We start from the raw sequence: 18,491 nt of genomic DNA on the forward strand, positions 1-18,491 counted from the left end.
CTGTAGGAGCTGAGCTGTATTGGCCGAGATCTGGGCAGAGGAGCAGATTTTCAGGTCATTCAAGTCCTACAGAAATTACCATCTGATGAATCCAAAGATGCACACAGGAAAACCGAAAAGGCTTTACAATTTTCTCAATGCACTGCCTATTGATTTTTTTCCCCCCCTGTACCTCCCACCCCATTTTCATAAGTTCAGTGACTCTCACTAAGCATAAACGTCTGCTCTGATACTCTCTCCGAGGGGTGGAGTCCCCAAATGGGACCAACAGGGTGCATCATCCTTCATCTTCCTGCCACTTGCAATGAATTATACAGTGTCTCCGCTGAAATGAAACCGTAATGCTAAATTCCAAGTCACACTGCCAGTGATGTTTTGTCCAAAAGTGAGATCCCTGAGTTGCGGGACTGCTACTGAATGAGATAGCATCTGAAACACATTCAGTCAGGCTTTGGGGAAATAGATGCCTATAATATATGACATATCCTCCCCTCCATGCGACAGTAAATGTGCAGGGACCGTGCATACCCTAAACTAGACAAGCATGCTCGCTCTAGCTACACCGAGTTTACCCTTCGCTTTGCCATTCTTCATATCCCAGAGGGAGATGTGACCTGCATTTGGTCTTGAGGTAAAATTCTCAGTTTAAAAAATTTAAAGAAATAGTGTTTTGCCATTCTTTGTGAAAGCAAAATAGTCCATCTGGCCAGGTACAATAATGCGGCCATTGTAGCTCCCTTTAAATACCCAGCACCTTCTCTTTAATCTTTCCAGTTATGTTTGCTCTGATGTCACACAATACAGGGCATGCAGCTCCTTTGATTTCAATCTAGATTCCAATCTAAAGTGCGCGACTACGTTCAATCAATGCTCTCTCATCATACTCCACACTTTCATCTAAGCACTAAACACCGTGGCAGTGTCTGGCCAGAGAATCCGTTTATCTGCAAGTACGATAATTGTGGTAGCAAGTCTTATCTAACCTTCATCAACAGTTGATCCTGTGAAGAAAAAAAAGAAACATTCTAGAATCACTAGAATTGGTTTGGTTCTAATGAATTGTTTGGTTCTAATGAACTGTTTGGTTCTAACACTGGAATGTTAAAAAAGCTAGGCGGATATAGACTGTGATTCGATTATTCCGCTGTGGTCACTATTGTCTTTAATAATTTCAGTGTGTAGCTTACATATGTGCACCCATTCATACAGTACATAACATAACAGTGGAGCACCTGGGATTAAGTGTCTCATACACAGGTACAGTACTAGTGGGTCTCCTGGGACATAAACCAACAGCATTCTAGACCACGGTCCATGTTCTTTGCTGCCTGCACACAAAGGCATGAAAGCTAATCAAGAATGAGAGCAGAGTCTGAATTAATAAGTACATCAAAGGAAAGTGCACCCCCGCCAAACTCTGACTTCCTTCAACTATCTGAGACAAAGAATTATTCAACAGGTACTTTATACCATGCCCACTCTAACAGAACACATAGGCTAGAAAACCGAATTCAATTAGAAAAGTGGGCAGTTGAGGAAATATACAAAAATGCAACTTAATAATGCTGCATCTTTTTTTTGTTTGGGAAAAATGGGACCAAGCTGTGTGATACCTTGGCTTTCACCTAATTGGAAATTACTAAGCAGCTGCCAAGCTTCTGAAGTAGAAATTAAGCTGAGGCGCCATTAAGGAATAGCTCTGATTTGTGCCTTGAATAGAAATTAATCCTTTTTGTAAGTTTCATTTTTTATTAGCAACACATTGTTTTCTTAGTTAAAAAAATACGCCATAATTAACTGTCGTTTATTATGATTATACTGTAGGGGAATGTTGCTAGTTTATTTTGCTTTTAAAGAATAGCCTGATCACTGCAATAATCACAATGACATCAGTCTGTGTGGTTCTCAGACATGGTGCCATTCAGGTAAACTGTCTCGTCTGAGGAGTTGTTCAGCAGTGATGAACTGAGTAAACAAACAGTTACTAGCATTTACTCCACAAGCGTATCTCGACTGATTAATGATGCGCTAGTTATATAGCAACGATATTGATCTTGTGTGTTGTCTGTTTACGGTTCAGTTTCAGGACAGAAAGGGGTTCTGCATCATACATACATTGGCAGGAAGTCCTCATATTTATTCCTTTCAGTCCATAACCTGTTATGTTTTGTTGTCTTTATAACTGGTAGCACGGTTTTCACTGCTATTTTTCTGATAGACAGTGTTTTGAGGTAATGGGGTGCAGAGATCTGGAATCTGACCGGAATGCAAGACTTTCATTTTGAGACAAACAATGAACTACTTTGTCCCTGAAGCGAGAACACACTACTGGACTGTTTCCATCGTTCAGCAGTACCACAGAGTTATTTTTTTTTTTGTAAAGATTTATTTTTATTATTTTCCCTGATCTCCTGCCCCCCAAATATAAATAGCAAATGTTATATTCTTTTAAATGTTAAAGTTTTTCTTATGCTATTCATACACATAAATACAAATCAGATCATATGTGTGTAATCTGATATTACACTCGAAGTTAAGTGATCTCCAGCAAAATTAATTGAACTGAACTGCTTTACATTAACCGTGTTAAGAGATTGAGACAATGTCCACTATATAAGTAAGGCTGTAGTCTGTCCGATCAAGTAAATACCATTGTCCAAATGCAACCCTCTTACTATTAGTGTTAAATATTCAAAATAATATTCTGGGTAAAACAGCCATACCTTTATATACTAACTTTGTCATACAGAAAATTTGATTAATCGCAATAAAAGAATAAAAACAATCCCATTACAAATTATACCAACATGAAATGCTTACAAAATATCTGAAAGTAGTGATAAAAAACAGTCAAATGTCAAAATGTGTTTTCCATACCAGGTATTTGCAGCCATTTCGTTCCTATCACACTGAATCGTCAATTTCATAATTGCAGATTATGAAAGTTTTGCCAGAGAATGAATGGTGAGAGAAAAGAAAATGAGATAATTCATTTGATACTATATCCATGCTCTGCTTTGTCGAGAGGGAGGAGGACGAGGAGAGTCAGGAGGAGCTAGAGAATGAATAGTAAGCGAGAAAAGTCAGGAAATTAGACAATTCATTTGATAATGTAACCAGGCTCTGCTTTGTATGAGACACGCCTGGAGGAAGGAAAGTGGAAGCGAAAAGAGGTAGAAAGGTGAGGGAGCAGAGGAATCCAAGATGGTGGGTGAGAACAAGGAGAAGGAAGAATGAAAGAGGATTATCACTCTTTTAAATCCAACTCCGGGGAGCTTTGACCCCCAGTGAGGAACTGTCCCACGTAGGACTGCACATGTAACAGCATGAATGGCACGGTATCGCCATCATTCTCTCCTCCTGTGGCCTGTACTGCGAAGCGGGGTCACTGGCAAATCGAGGTAAGTTCTCGGATTTAAGGTACCACGATTTAAATAGACTTCATATTCATTCACTTACATTTTGCCCGGACTACCTTAAATCCGGCAAGTTACCCCGATAAGCCAGTAAGCCCGCTTCGTAATACAGGCCACTGATCCTGAACCCGACTCTCAGAGGGTTGAGCTTACATTCATCTGTCTATTTTCCACACCCGCTTGTCCTATTCAGGGTCGCAGGGATCCTGAGCTTATAGCAGTAGCTACAGGTACAAGGGGTCTGGCTTACAAAATGTCTTATATTAACCCCTGGATTTAGTGTAGTTTTAGTGTAGTGTTTATTTTGGGTGAACATCACATCATTCATTATGTTGCTATGTCCATCCATCCATCTTCCTCTTCTCTTGGACAGGGACGTGGGATGTTGTTATGTGAGTACTATTAATTATAGGTTGCCATATAATATTTGCAGATCTTTCATCAGGGTATCCACCCATCAATTTTCCCACATCCAGTAAACCTAGGCAGGGATGCTGAAAGCCTGGAACATCTCCCAGAAAACACTGGGCAAACCCCAGACAGGATGCCAGTTCATCATTGTCACAAGCGGCAATTTTCAGAGGCACCAAATCAACTGAGTTGCATGTTTTTGGACTAGCGGAGGACCTATATATACATTTCATATATATAAACCCACACACACATACACACACACACAGACACATACACACACACATACACATCCCTGCCTCGTGCCCATTGCTTCCGGGATAGGCTCCGGATCCCCCGCGACCCAGTAGGATAAGCGGTTTGGAAAATGGATGAATGGATGGATGGATGGATGGATGGATGGATGGATATATATACATACACACATTATCATGACCTCATCAAGAATGTACTGCTTGTCTTATGCTTCATTATCATAAAGTATTAATGAAATTTTAAAAAGATCAAACTTGGGCATGAATGCAAATCACATATAACACATGATATCTTAACTTTCCCTGAGATTGTCCATAGTTGACAAAAAAAAACCTTTACAAGTCCCATTGCAATATGATTCTGATTTAACACAACAAATGTCCCGATCACACCTGGCTTCTACTTCCTGTCCCTCTTAGAGCAATAGCTTTACTCCTTTGTGTATTACACTGTGCCTGATCATGTGACCCAGTCCCATGGTTTTATTCACCGTCCTGATAAATATCCAAAATCTGACAAAGACTAGTCTGGCAAACTAGTCTTTCTCCATACTACCTTGGGATTCTTCATCCCTTTGCAGTTTGATGAATCTCATAAACAATGCAATTCCCATTCAACCTCTGACATAGCTACTAAAATTGCTACATGCAAGATATGACCTGAGTCCAGGATAATATCACTGTCGACAACTTTGAGTGAACAGGACACTGAAATTGGAAAAATTAAAAAAGATGTTGGCTATTATGTCAGTTCCGATCCACGACCCAGTACGCAGGTGCACAGTCATGCATGAAATCCATTCTTGAACTTATCCAAGACTGCGGAACTGCCAGTGCATCCCTTCATAAACATTTTCAATGATGCTACCTTACTGACTTTCTGTTCTGCTAATTGCTATTAAAGATGTCTGCTACACTCATTGGCAAAGTAAAATGCTAAATATATTTGGTTATTTCTTGTGTATGAATTTTAATTAGTTAAAAACAGAAAATCTCTTGACGAGTTTAAGTCAAGACAGCAAACTTTGCGGGTTACACAGTGCTGGAAGCTTGGAAGACCTAAACTTAGTTAAACTTAGTTAAATACTGACCTTAATTCATCATTGATGTATTGTGATACATGTTTTATCTGAAGCAGTTACTATATTTGTTACTTTAATTCTGTAAACCTTTGTGATCTACTGAAGGACCAATTAATGAATAACAAGTGAAATACTGATCTTGTTTGTTCATCATTAATGAATCGTGATGTATCTTTTCTCAAGTAACAACTATATTTGTTCATTATTTGTACTTCAGTAGTAACTGAGTAATTACTAAGTATTTGTGTCCTATCAAGTTAAGTGTTACCCATTCCATGTACAGTTCCTTAATTACTAAGTAATTACCCAGTAAATCTATGGTAAATTATAGTTTATTATTGGGTAATTACCACAGGTAATTAGTAGGTAAATACGGAGAAACTACATCTGAAATATTATGAAGAATCCCCTGTATTACCTTTTAACTCAGCTAAATACCATCCATCCATCCATTTTCCAAACCGCTTATCCTACTGGGTCGCAGGGGGTCCGGAGCCTATCCCGGAGGCAATGGGCACGAGGCAGGGAACAACCTAGGATGGGGGGCCAGCCCATCACAGGGCACACTCACACACCATTCATTCACACATGCACACCTATGGGCAATTCAGCAACTCCAATTAGCCTCAGCATGTTTTTGGACTGTGGGGGGAAACCGGAGTACCCGGAGGAAATGTATTGTAAAGGGTATGTATCTTTATAACAGAACGTGAAACCATACTTATAAGTATCGATTCCATAAGGACCCCAAGTCCACCTACGCAGATTTCAAAATTTCAAACCAACCAATTTCATGTTAGCAAATGTGCTTCAGACTAACATGAATAATCTACGGTTTACATAGCGACTTATATCACAAAGGGAGAAATTGATGTTTTGGGTGCTTATTTACATCTTTCTCATTGCTCAACTGAAACAAAAACCTCATATGGTATGAATACAGTACATGCCCATTTTTGGTGGCAAGATTAATGTATAAATTACTGTAAATTAATGTATGAAACAGTGTAATAACCCTAAAGTCCACTCCTCTCTCCTTTAAAGATAAACAACAAGCTGTTTACCTGGTATATGAGATGATAACATAAATGTCACCACCTTTTATGTATTAAGATGACTGAGTGTTTTGTTATCAGTTCAGCAGAGTTATTTATAAGACATAAATGCCTGAAATTTACTTGGCAATTCAATGTATTTTTTAATCATTCATCCTTGCTCCAAGTGCTTATCCTGGACAGGGTTATGGTCGGGCTCAGAGCCAATCCCGGACCGCACAAGGGTACAGTGTGGAATGAAGGCCGTCACAGATCACGTACTGTACATGCACACCCTACAGACACCAGTCTGCTTTATTTCATGAACTGCAGGAAACTGGAGTACCTGTAAGATATCACCAGGCATGGTACGCATTCACCTTTAAAAATGACACATGCGACAATCGATTGTTTGTAATAGCACAAATGCGCTGCTGTGGCAAGAAAATACCTTGCATTTTAACCTGTATACCGCAAATGAAGTAGAGTTAGCATATAAAGATTAAAATGCATTATGTCTTGTTTTCATATTAGTGCAAATGCACATAAAATAAGTCCGCATTTACAATGTTACCACAATCGATTGTCACACATATCGTTTTTAAAGGTGAATGCGTACCTGCGTACCAGTTATGTCCATCCCTGCATATGACACAGAGAAGATCAGAGACACAGAAAGAAGGATTCAAGCCCTAAATGAGGAAGTCTGAGGCAAGAGATCTGCTCACTGAGCCACTATGCTCCCCTTTATTTATTTATACCTGCATCTTCCAATCATTTATCCTGGTCAGGGTCATAGGGGAGCTGACACCTATTAAAAGCAGCACAGGGAACAAGGCTGGGGCGCATCCTGGACTGGATGCCAGTCCATCACTGGGCACATTAATTCAACACTCACATATGCAATCATGCACTGTGGGGAATTCTGAGATGCCAATTAGCTGTTTTTGGACTGTGGGAGAAAATTGGAATTCCCAGAGGGAATCCTCGCAACGCAGGGAGGACATGGAAACTCCATTTATTTGTTTGTTTATTCTTTTTCTGCCCGAGTTTTTTTTTTCCTCCGAAATACACAAATCTTCAAAGGCAACAGGGTGCATTCGGAAAGGCGAGATAATTGTTTACCGGAAGAATCTCCATATGTCATTTCTCTAATTATTAATTTCCCTATATTTGGCCAAAGCCAAATTTTGATTGACTGTTTGACTTTCCTGTTTTAAGCCCCTCCATAGTTTGCTTGAGGTCATTGTCTTAATCTTCATATCAGTGTTTGGTCTTCTGCAGACTGAAACCAGTTTTCCTCCAAGGATTTGCATGCATTAAATTCAGACCATTTTGCCCTCTGGCCTGACAAGCTACCCTGTCCTCACTGCAGAAAAGCAAAGCTTTCTCTACAACTAGGCAGAGATGATGTTACCCCAGTGATACACTGTGCTGAAGGCCATGCCTGATATAACTCTTTGTTTATAGCACTAATGTTGCCATAGGATTTATTCCAGAATATCATTTATTATAGCACTTACTTATGTAAAACATTTAAACTGAATTTAAAGTCACACCTCTGGAACTAGGTCTCAACTCACTATCCTACTTTTGTGTGTGGATCATGTCGGTCCACTTGAAATATACATTCTTCTGGTTAGCAGAAACTTTTATCCAACATAACATACAAGTGAGGCAGATAATGCATCCCTGACAGTAAGAAGATGCTGCCTTCAGCACATGCACACATACATGATACATAGGAGTGATGGAGTTTGCAGATATTGTTTTGATTCAGGGCCTCTCAGTTATTCGACACCATGACATCAAACTAGGGAGCTGGGACTCTAAAGGGAAATATACTTAAATATTAAAATACAGAAATCACAATTAACCTGACCAAAACCCAGGAAAACTGAACTAATAACAGATCAGTAATAAAAAGTCAGTCATCTTACTGAAAACCAAAACCTAAAACAGTCCCGATGCCTAAACTTTCATTATTTTAGTGTTTAGTGAGAAAGCCGTGGATAGCTATTAAGGCAAAAGATTAAATGAAACTACTAAAGGTTTATGCGTTTCTGTTTTAAAGAGAAAATAAACTGAACATATGATGTTAATAATAAAAAATGGCCACCATACTGTATAATGACGAACAGACATCGTCTCAACATGTGCGAAGACTGTTTGTACCCATTTAAACTATTTAAACAAGAATTCATTAAGCATGTATGACCATTATTTAACGTCTGTAAGGCATTAATGCATGACGGAGGTGACAGAGGGCAAAATGTGAAATTGTGAAAATCCATCATTCAGAGACACATCATTTCCACTGCAGGGAAATCACTCAAAACTTATGAAAGTGAAATGAAATTATTCAGCTTTTCAACAGCTCATTTCACATTATTCGAGCTATTTAATTACAGGATCTTCTACAATGATACGAAATCTTATACACAACATAATGTCACACTGTACAATGTCATAATCTCCTGAATGTCACTACACATTTAGTTCGACTGCACATCCTCAACTGACCTCTTAATCATTGCTAAATAGGGAATTTAACATGAAAATTTCATCTGCCCAGAGGTGTAGCAGTTTAATAATGCTGCCTTGCATTTTTGATGTTTTTTCCCCCTGTGACATTCAGAATAATCTTGTTTTGAATATGTGATTTCATCCTGGCAAATGTACAGTACAATATCAGCAAATATTTAACATCTATGAATGTTCAAATTGATTATAAAATAAGCTGATTTTTTACAATTAAAAGGCACAACAGAATATGTATTTATATTTCGGCGCTCGCTCACTCACCTGCTTCTCTAGATAGCTGCATGAAGGCTTCCACGCCTTTCTCTCCATAGCTGCCTTCTGAGGCCACTGTGGATACGTAGTTCCATCCCATGGCCTTCACGATGTCCACCATCGCCTGGGCCTGGAAGGAGTCTGGTGGCACCACACGGGAGAAGAAGTCGTATCGGCGGTCGTCGCTCAGCTCCGGGGCGGTGGAAGCGTAGCTGATCTGAGGGATCTGAAGGGAGAGGAGGGAACACAGCACAGCTCAGAGAATTATTCCCGGATTAAGAGGCTTCGGATGTCTAGGCATGTGTTTTGTAGAACCCTAAAGGAGAACTTCACCAAAAGGCAATTAAAAATATGTTCTTCATGTTTATTTTACAAGGGAATGTACACCAAGTAAAGCATATCCCATTAACCTAAGTAATACAACTTGAATTTTTTAAATTTCATTTCCTTCAAGTAGATGACAGCCAGTAGCTAGTGATTTCATGGAAATCCCCATGAGAATTTCGCAAACATCTAGACTACAATTTACCTTTTACAGCTCTAAAGTAGTTGGACAGACAGACGAATAGACGGACGGACGGACGGAAAAAGTAATGATAACCCAGGAGATCCAAAAAGGAAAGATTTAGAAGAATTGTGCAGTGAATTGTGCAGTGAATTCTGCAGTTAAGCTTTACAAGTGGTGTGTGAAAAACACAAAAACACCGTCTAGCACAATATAATTTAAGGAGGGGTTGCTATTGAAGCCAGAAAATGTTAATATGTGTTAGTATTCATAGATTTGTATTACAAAATCGGTTAATTCAGTTTTGATGGTTGACTATATTCTTCCCATTACTATATGCCTTATTTAAATTCATAGTAAAACCTAAATTTATATCACTAGAGCATATTGCAATATTACCTTTTTATTACCTGTTTTTTCTTGCACATGAGAATGTACTTCTCATAATATAATTACCCATCTGAAACATTTTCTCCATTCACCTCCTAATAAACCTGAATTATGTATTTGTTTAATAATCAATGAAGCCCCTGCATCCTGCACTCTGGACTGGCTTTGAAGGACTGTCGAAATTGTCAGCGCTGCACGTCGTTCCCAGGGATTTCTCAGCTGTACCGAGTTGTTTGCAGAAATATTGATAAATATATTGCTGTCCAGGCGTCCATGAGTTTCAAAGAGGAACTGAAAAATGGAAGTTTAGCAAACAGAACATAATCTTGAAATATTCACAGCCAGAGGTTCTCTGGCAGTGTATTCTTTTACATTATAAGTTGTCATAGACAGGCAGTTCCTGCATCAGTCTAGGTCGCATTAATAACTATGGTGGCATTAGAATTGTACCCAGTGCTGGTCAAAGCCAATGTGGCACCCTGGGCCCGCTTCACCACCCAATGGTACGCACACTCTGAGAGACCGGGGCGGGGGCGTGGGCAATTCTGCCCCTCCTCGGAAGATGCCGCCCTGGGAAATTGACCATCTTGCATTTGCCAGGATTCACCCAGGCTTCTATGTCGACTATTGCCATTTAAAGACCCCAGAAAGGCTTTGCTGACCACTGAGCTGATGCATAGCTACACAAAAGTACGTAAATTTGGAAGCGGCTTACAGTATGATAATTATAAAAACAGTGTTAATTGTTCATGCAAACAAACTGTGTGAATGCATTTGTATTCAGTGCAAGTGCAAATCACAATAAGAATAACGTGTAATGCATTTGTAAAATTCATGAATATATGAATATATCTCTGAAAAGGCCTTCTGCTTTAGTAATACTTTATATGTTATTTACATTCAGTTCTGTGATTTTAATTCAAAATTCTCTTTCATTTACATAAATGTTCAAGTAGAGAAAACAGTTTAGAGGGGTCATTCTGGATGTGATGTACTTATTTACATATGCAGCAGTATGTTTACTGCTATGGTTTTGGATGAAGAACATTGTGCACTGAAAATCGAGAGAATTTTGATGAAGGTCCCGTGTTCGGCTGCTTCATTATAGGGCATTTGATCATTATGTGTTGATGTACACAGATGTCCTGTAATTCTTTTGCAACGTTTACAAGGACCTTGTGAATTGTACAAAAAATAACCACAACAAACCTGTAATTTGGTTTTACTCATCAAGGAGTTTTGCTGCTGCAATATAATTTAAAACAGAGGTCTTGGATAATTTGACCTCTTATAAGTCCAGTCAGGACTTTCGGCTTCTTAAGGTTAATTGCAACCCAGGAGAGAGTCTACAGGAATTTTCCTCATTTGTCAGTTTCCATAAGGTGACACTTAACGGGCTTTTTTTCAATTAGCCTTTTGATCCCTCATAACTTAATGATAACAGGGCTTTCATGTTAATCCATAGCTGTCCAGCTGTAAAATGATTCTGCCAAAAAGAGAATATCGACAGGAAAGCTGCATGGTCTCAGGTTTTTTCAAAGCAGCGGTTAGAGACACAGTGTTTACAGGCAGAATAATGATGCATAAAGCTGATGATATAAGAAGTGGTCCTTCTTGTTCATATATGGTCACACATACCACACATGCTCAAGTTCAAAAGCACCTGCACATGAACCAACTCCCACCTGCCCAGTGATTTGTTTGATCTAATATTATAATTTTCTTGTTATACGGTATATGAACAATATCTTTAAAAAGGCCCCTTTAAATGCCATGAATTTGAGCCTTTTGTGGCATAGAATAATGTCCTTGTGAAGATTAATGCTACTTCCTCCGTATCATAAATAACAAAACAAAGGCAGGGTGCTACATTTTCAGGCTTCGGAAGAGGACTGAACTCTGCCAGCTCCATTGTCTACAAAACAAGGTGACAGCTTCCATGCAGCATCTACAAAAGGCTGAAAAATGAGCAACTGGACTTCAGAAGAGTATCAATCCCAGCCAGGCCACATCCATATAGTCTCCTATCAATCTTGTCCGCATGCATCTCCATCTCTACTAAAACACAGACAAAGGAAGTTAAATTATATCTGAGCCCTGTCTGTTGCAGCTTGCCACCCCAGAACTGCCGGCCATTGATGGAGAACATCCAAATGTCAGACCACCTGTGGAACAGCCCACTTTAATCTCTACTGCTATCTTATACGTTCAAATGCTAATGACAGCGGCTACTATCTTTGTCCTGAGGCACCGATTCTGCTGTGAAAAATACCATGGTGATAAATAACAGTATTTCAGAAAAGCCACCACCATGTGCTAGTGCAAGATGTTTGTCCAGGACTCCTTTCAGATTTCACAAACAGCCTAAAACACTACTGCTACTACTACTGTCTGTAAACTTCCCAACGATTGTGATCGTGTGTTTGAGTTTGAGTGTGTGTGTGCTCTGTGTCGGGTTCCCCAGTCTCGGGTCCTGTGTTGCCTGGGATTGGCTGCAAGCCACCCAGACCAAGCAATCATACGATGGATGAATAAATATAGCAAGAAAAATTTACTGCCTCATAAATCTTATAAAACAAAATTCCGGGGCATATATCTGTACCAGATGTATGACATCATTTGTGAAAAAAATGTAATTATTTGCTTACTAAAATATGACAAATAATGGGACCCTGTACTGCACACCTGGAATTGCAAACTTATGTATCCATAGGGTGTGAACACAACCCATTAATCAATCTCTTTGACCTCTTTTTAAGAGAAGTACTAATATGGAATTGTTCTTTGTTCAAGACACAAAGTCAAATAATGTACAGTCAAGATCTTAAATATTTGGACAGAAACATCCATTACTGGGTCGCGGGGGGTCCGGAGCCTATCCCGGAAGCAATGGGCACGAGGCAGGGAACAACCCAGGATGGGGGGCCACTGGCAGCCATGCACGCCCAAGCCATCACACTGCCTCCACCACATTTTATAGATGATGCGTTGTTCTTTGGTTCATAAGCTGCTCCAGACCTTCTCCATACTTTTTCCTTTCCATCATTCTGATACAGGTTGATCTTGGTGGAATGCTGTTCCAGAACTGTACTGGCTTTTTTAGATGTTTTTTTGCAAAGTCTAATCTAGCCTTTCTATTCTTACGGTTAATGAGTGGCTTTCATCTTGTAGTGAACCCTCTGTATTTACCCCTCATGCAGTCTTCTCTTTATGGTAGACTTGGATATTGACACGCCTACCTCCTGGAGAGTGTTGTTCACTTGGTTGTCTGTTACAAAGGGGTTTCTCTTTACCATGGAAATAATTCTGCGATCATCCACCATTGTTGTCGTCCGTGGACGTCCAGGCCTTTTTGCGTTGCTGAGTTCACCAATGCTTTCTTTCTTTCTCAGAATGTACTAAACTGTGGATTTTTCCACTCCTAATATTGTGACAATTTCTCAAATTGTTTTTTTTTCTGTTTTCGCAGCCTAAGGATGGCCTGTTTCAGTTGCATACTGAATTCCTTTGACCACATGTTGTATGTTCACACCTCAATCTTCCAAATGCAAACAAGACACCTCAAATCAACTCCAGGCCTTTTATCTGCTTAATTGACATTGAAAGAACGAAGGAATTGCCCACACCTGTCCATGAAATAGTTTTTAAGTGAATTGTCCAGTCACTGGATGAAGTGGCCGGGGAGAGGGAAGTCTGGGTTTCTCTGCTGAGACTACTGCCCCCGCGACTTGACCTCGGATCAAGCGGGAGTTAATGGATGGATGGATAGATTTTTTTATGCGTGAGAGCATGTCTATAACTCTGCTTTGTGTTGTTGTTTAGGCTTCTTCCAGTGAGCTGATGGAAAAGGACATTGCACAAGCTGTCATGGGCATTCACACGGTCCGAAGTGATGGAGGTGACGAGATATGACTGAGAATAGTGAATTTGTGTTTTTTTCCTATACATGTGTAGGCATTGTAGCTTAAAATGCTAAAACTGCCTCAATGCTTTTCTTCTCCATCTGAATGTTGTGACTGTATGTTGTCTTCTAAATTCGGTGCGACATTCCTGTTTCTGAATTGTCTCTTATATTAGTACCGAGAGTTCTCTCAGATGTTTTTGTTGTTTTTGACTGGTGCAAAGTGTTGTTGAAGGGAAAAAAACACTATGACAGAAAACCAATGAATACAATAACAGAAACCTATGACCAGAGGAGTAACAGTTTCTGAGCCCCATGCGCAACCTACTGAGGGAAGTAGGGAAACACACTAGGGACTGATGGGCAAGTGACAGGGAGGAGGACAGGATGGCCAGCGACACCTGCTGGCCAAACGGGGAGGAGGAATACTACTAATACCAAGAATGTACCAAGACATCAGTTATTAATTTTGTTGTAGAAGAACAGTTATATTAGTAGAAGTTGCCTTGTTGTTGTTGATGTTTTGTTGTTATTACACCTTGTTCTGCTACTAAAATTGTATGTCTGCATTCAGGGGTTAGTCCTGATATAACCATTCAGACATGAACTTGCATGAATGTGCAATGTTACGATTCTTCAGTCTCTCAATGTCCTACAGTACATGCCAAAGGAGACATTGGGTCCCAGTGACAGAAGGTGACCAGACCAGTTTAAGCTCCAGCACAACCCGCAGTAGAATTTAATGTCAAGGGATAATACAGGTTCTACTATCTCTCTCTTTCTCTCTCTCTCTCTCTATAGGAGGACTAGCTGCACTGCCTGAAGGAGGAGAACAGAAGAAGCAAAGAGATACTGGAGTGACATGGGAAGTTGGAATTTTATTTTCCCAGAAAACAAGACTTTGGGTTATTCAGTTGAATTCTTGCAGGACTCCAGATTTAGCTGTCAAGTCTGTGACCGTTTTTTTTCCCCCAGAAATGTCACCACCGAATTCTTCCTGTCCTTTCAGCGTTTGCTTTCGCTTCAAAATAGGAAACACATACAGTAATAACAATAAGAGCACATTTCAATGTATAACTCTAAAGGCGATCATATACACTGGTGATAAATTAAAATGAGCAATAGTAGATGATATCTTCTTTAATAAGCTCATAAAGCCAAAATAATAATAGAAAATAAATATTAAGAGGTGATGGATGACCTAATTCTTTTTTTCTTACAGATTTCAGTGACATGAGACTGCTGTCAGTTTGGTGACCGGGGAGGAGCTATTATTTATGAATGACTTTAAGATGAAACAAGACTAAGAGTTGAACTGATATTTCACTTTGTTTGTAAGCCAGAATGTTTGGATAGCAGATTCCAATTGTCTGGCTTTGGTGACTTAGTCATTGTTATGGTTATGATGAATGATTGTCAGAAAATAGTTATGATAGTAATAAAAATAATTTATTGTTTTGCAGACTCCTGTATCTAGTGCTGTACTGTAAGTTAAGGGATGATACACTTGAATTGCATAGGTAAGACTGTAAATTTATTGCGTCAGGAGATATTCCATTAAGTTTGATCAGTCCAAATGTTGCCTGCTGTATGGTAAACCCAGTGGTAGCGATGAAATTAGCTTTCTCACAGCTTTCCTGCCAGCACGAGTTATCCTCTCAGCTGGCCACCTCACATCATTTATGGTGAATACTTCAGCATGATCTGAAATATTAATTTTTTATACAGAACCAAAAAATGGAATAAAGGTGCTTTATTCACCCCTGTGGGGAAACTGGACAGTTTTCACACAACCCACCTTGATCTACATGAAAGACACGGACACCCACATGCACACACAGGTGAGAGTAAGTCCTGGGTTCACAAACGCAGTGTTCCGCAGCATCTAGAACCCTTGAAGCCTTTCTCGGGGGCCCAATGGAGATAGGATTACTCTGCTGGCAACAGGTGTTAAACCCACGACCTTCTGGATACATGCAGAGATCTCCAACTTGCTGAGCCACGAACTGTCCAAATTAAGGACATTAAAAATCATTTTTAACAATGCCTTGGAGTCCACCTCTAATTTGAATAATGGATGTAGGAACATATTCGAATGACATCACTAAAGGCACTTCAGAGACACCGATGAGCTTAAACTGCATGTTTGAGGATTGCGAGAGAAAACCTGCAGGTGCCTGCCGGAAACTCCATCTGACCGGAGGAGAACGAGGCCCCCGCCCTCAGGTGTGAAGCCCCCATGCTTTGTACCCCTTCCTGTGAGTATCCTGCAAGCAACGCCAAACCCATACAGTAACAGCCCTCTGATTTTGTACAGGATTCCAAGGGGAAATGATTCGCTGTCTTCAACCAACACAAGTATTTTGTTGGCTTGAGGAAATTTAATGGACCATTCGCATGTCTCCTGCCTAATTGATCTTCTGGCAAATCAAATACCATTCTGCTTAAGGGGCTACAGTTTATGTCATCTGAAAAACCCCAGAGAAAACAATTTCTTTGGAGGGATTAAATCAAGCTGTTTTTGAAAATCAGAAAGAGTCTCCTGCTTCATTACCGTTAATTAACACCAGACGGTATTCTCAAACGTGTCAGATAGTTTTTATTACAGAATTTCAGTATCAGGAGTTTTGTTGAGTAGTGACTAAGATTCCACCTGGGATTTCAACAAGCAAACTTCGGGATTATAAATCTACATTTCAACTTCCATGGTTGAGTTTGGGTAATTGAACCAGTAACAAACAAGATTTAACGATTTAGTTTCTCTGTGTTTGTTACCCGAGGAAGAAGCAAAAACAAGTGTGTATGGATGTGGCTGGGTTTGTCTCAGACGCTCTACTCAAAAAGTCACCCCCCCCATATGTTTCAAAAACTACATACAAAATAAAGCAAAACTAAACAAGTAGACTCAGAAGATTGTAGCCGAGTAGCTGATTAGCAAAACGTGCTGCTTCAGCACCTCCTATGGAACATGTCTAGGTAAGAACTGTGTTGGGGGTAAGGATGCTCACGTGCTTCGTTTTGCATAATTCGTGGTACTGGATGCCACACAGCAGTCACATGACTGAAGCTTCAGATGAAATTGTCATGCGGAGAGCAGCACTGAGCCGAGCTTCATTTGTTAGGCCTCTGTAGCAGCAGAATTAATCATTATGACCTGCTAGCTGAGGCTACAGAAAATAAGCGATTCCATTACAGGGCTCATTTTCTCTTCTGCGCTATTTTGCCTGTCAGACAAAGAATAGCTGTTCATTTTTGTCTCTTTTTTTTAAACAGCATGGACATATTCAATAAAGGAACATAAAAAACAACTACAGGCATGGAAACAATAATTGTAACACTGGAAATACTTTCCCACTACAGGCAGCAGAATTCAATCATCTCTTCCTCCATGGAAGTTAAGCCAATCCAGTGCGCAGTTAAACGTGGCCGGCCCTTTACAGTTTCAGGGAATTAATCTGCTCAGCACTGACAAGCTGCATAATTCATTACACCCATGAATCTATTTCCACAAACCGGATTAATCCCCCATAATCTGATTGTTATAATTTGTTTGCTCTATATTTAGCTGGTATAATGAAATGGAGATGAGAACAAGTAATTGACAAAAAAAATAAAATAAAATCCTGAGACACTGCTATAGTGTCTCTACCCTCCTGCCGCAACAAGCTCATTGGAGCAGAGAATTTTCTTATTTGTTTGCATAACGCCTGGAGAATAAACATGTCAGTGTTATAGGGAAGCTGCTAAAACACGCTAAAACTCCAGAAAGTTTGACACAGAACATTTTGTCCTTCTACAGCTCACTTTAAATAACAGCGACTTCCCCTTTTAAGCTCTAGGATTTAATTAAACCGAGCACCTTCAAGAGTCTGTCCACTTGTTACATTCTTAGAAAATTGTTGTTTAATGCAGATATTTAGAATCTAATGCGTTTCTGCTTTAATGTGGATGGTTTTAATACAGTATATCCAATGTCAAACGGTCTAAATGTAACCCCTACTTCTATTACACCCAATTAAATGTACACAACATAAACAGGGGTCGGGTGCAGGGTCCTTTCCCTTATTTATATATATTTTCTTAGTCCAATCACTGAGGGTTTTAGAAAGAAAATATGATGTGGACACGAAATGCCTTACTTCAAAACCATCTTTTTAATATATGAATTAACATAGCCAGTTAGGTTAACATAAATTCCCAGTATATAAATCAAAACCAAATCGTATATTATTTCAATAAACAAAAATTATATAGTTCGATAACCAGAACACAAACATATATATTTATAATTTTCAATGGGTATCCAAATGTTAATTATAAAAGAAAATTTGGCCAGCTCCTCAGTCCCGTCCAAAAAAAAAATATGGCGACTGGCACTCTTGCTGTCTTTCGGCGGGAAAGGAGAGACGAAATGGCGACGGAGTCGTTTTCCTCAGCCACTCGTCCTGACAAGGGAGGCTGGCGAAGAAGACTGGCAAAGAAGGCAGATTTTGGTAGCGAAATAGTAGCTTAGGCGCCACAGTTGTCGGCAGCAACGCTCAGCTAAAACCCCGCTCGCTCATGGCGGCTTATATTCGCCAACTGACGCAGAGCGAAATCACACACAATTAAAAGAATCTTATTACACCATACTATCTGATGTACATATATACTTAAAACAAAGGAAACCCAATTCTGACATAGCACCAGCTTACCTGGCAAA

The 18,491-nt window shown here is 39.7% G+C and overlaps 1 protein-coding gene across 2 annotated transcripts in view; it reads right to left on the minus strand.

Moving 5' to 3' along the window:
* Positions 1-18,491, minus strand: part of LOC125747959 (metabotropic glutamate receptor 7) — a 145,234-nt gene that overhangs the window by 69,300 nt on the left and 57,443 nt on the right. For both annotated transcript variants that reach the window (XM_049023662.1, XM_049023663.1), the window contains exon 2: positions 9,003-9,219. In XM_049023662.1, the coding sequence (XP_048879619.1) occupies positions 9,003-9,219 (217 nt within the window). The remainder of the gene's footprint in view (positions 1-9,002; positions 9,220-18,491) is intronic.

This window comes from Brienomyrus brachyistius, chromosome 8 (genome assembly GCF_023856365.1).
Source record: "Brienomyrus brachyistius isolate T26 chromosome 8, BBRACH_0.4, whole genome shotgun sequence".
Lineage (NCBI taxonomy): Eukaryota > Metazoa > Chordata > Actinopteri > Osteoglossiformes > Mormyridae > Brienomyrus > Brienomyrus brachyistius.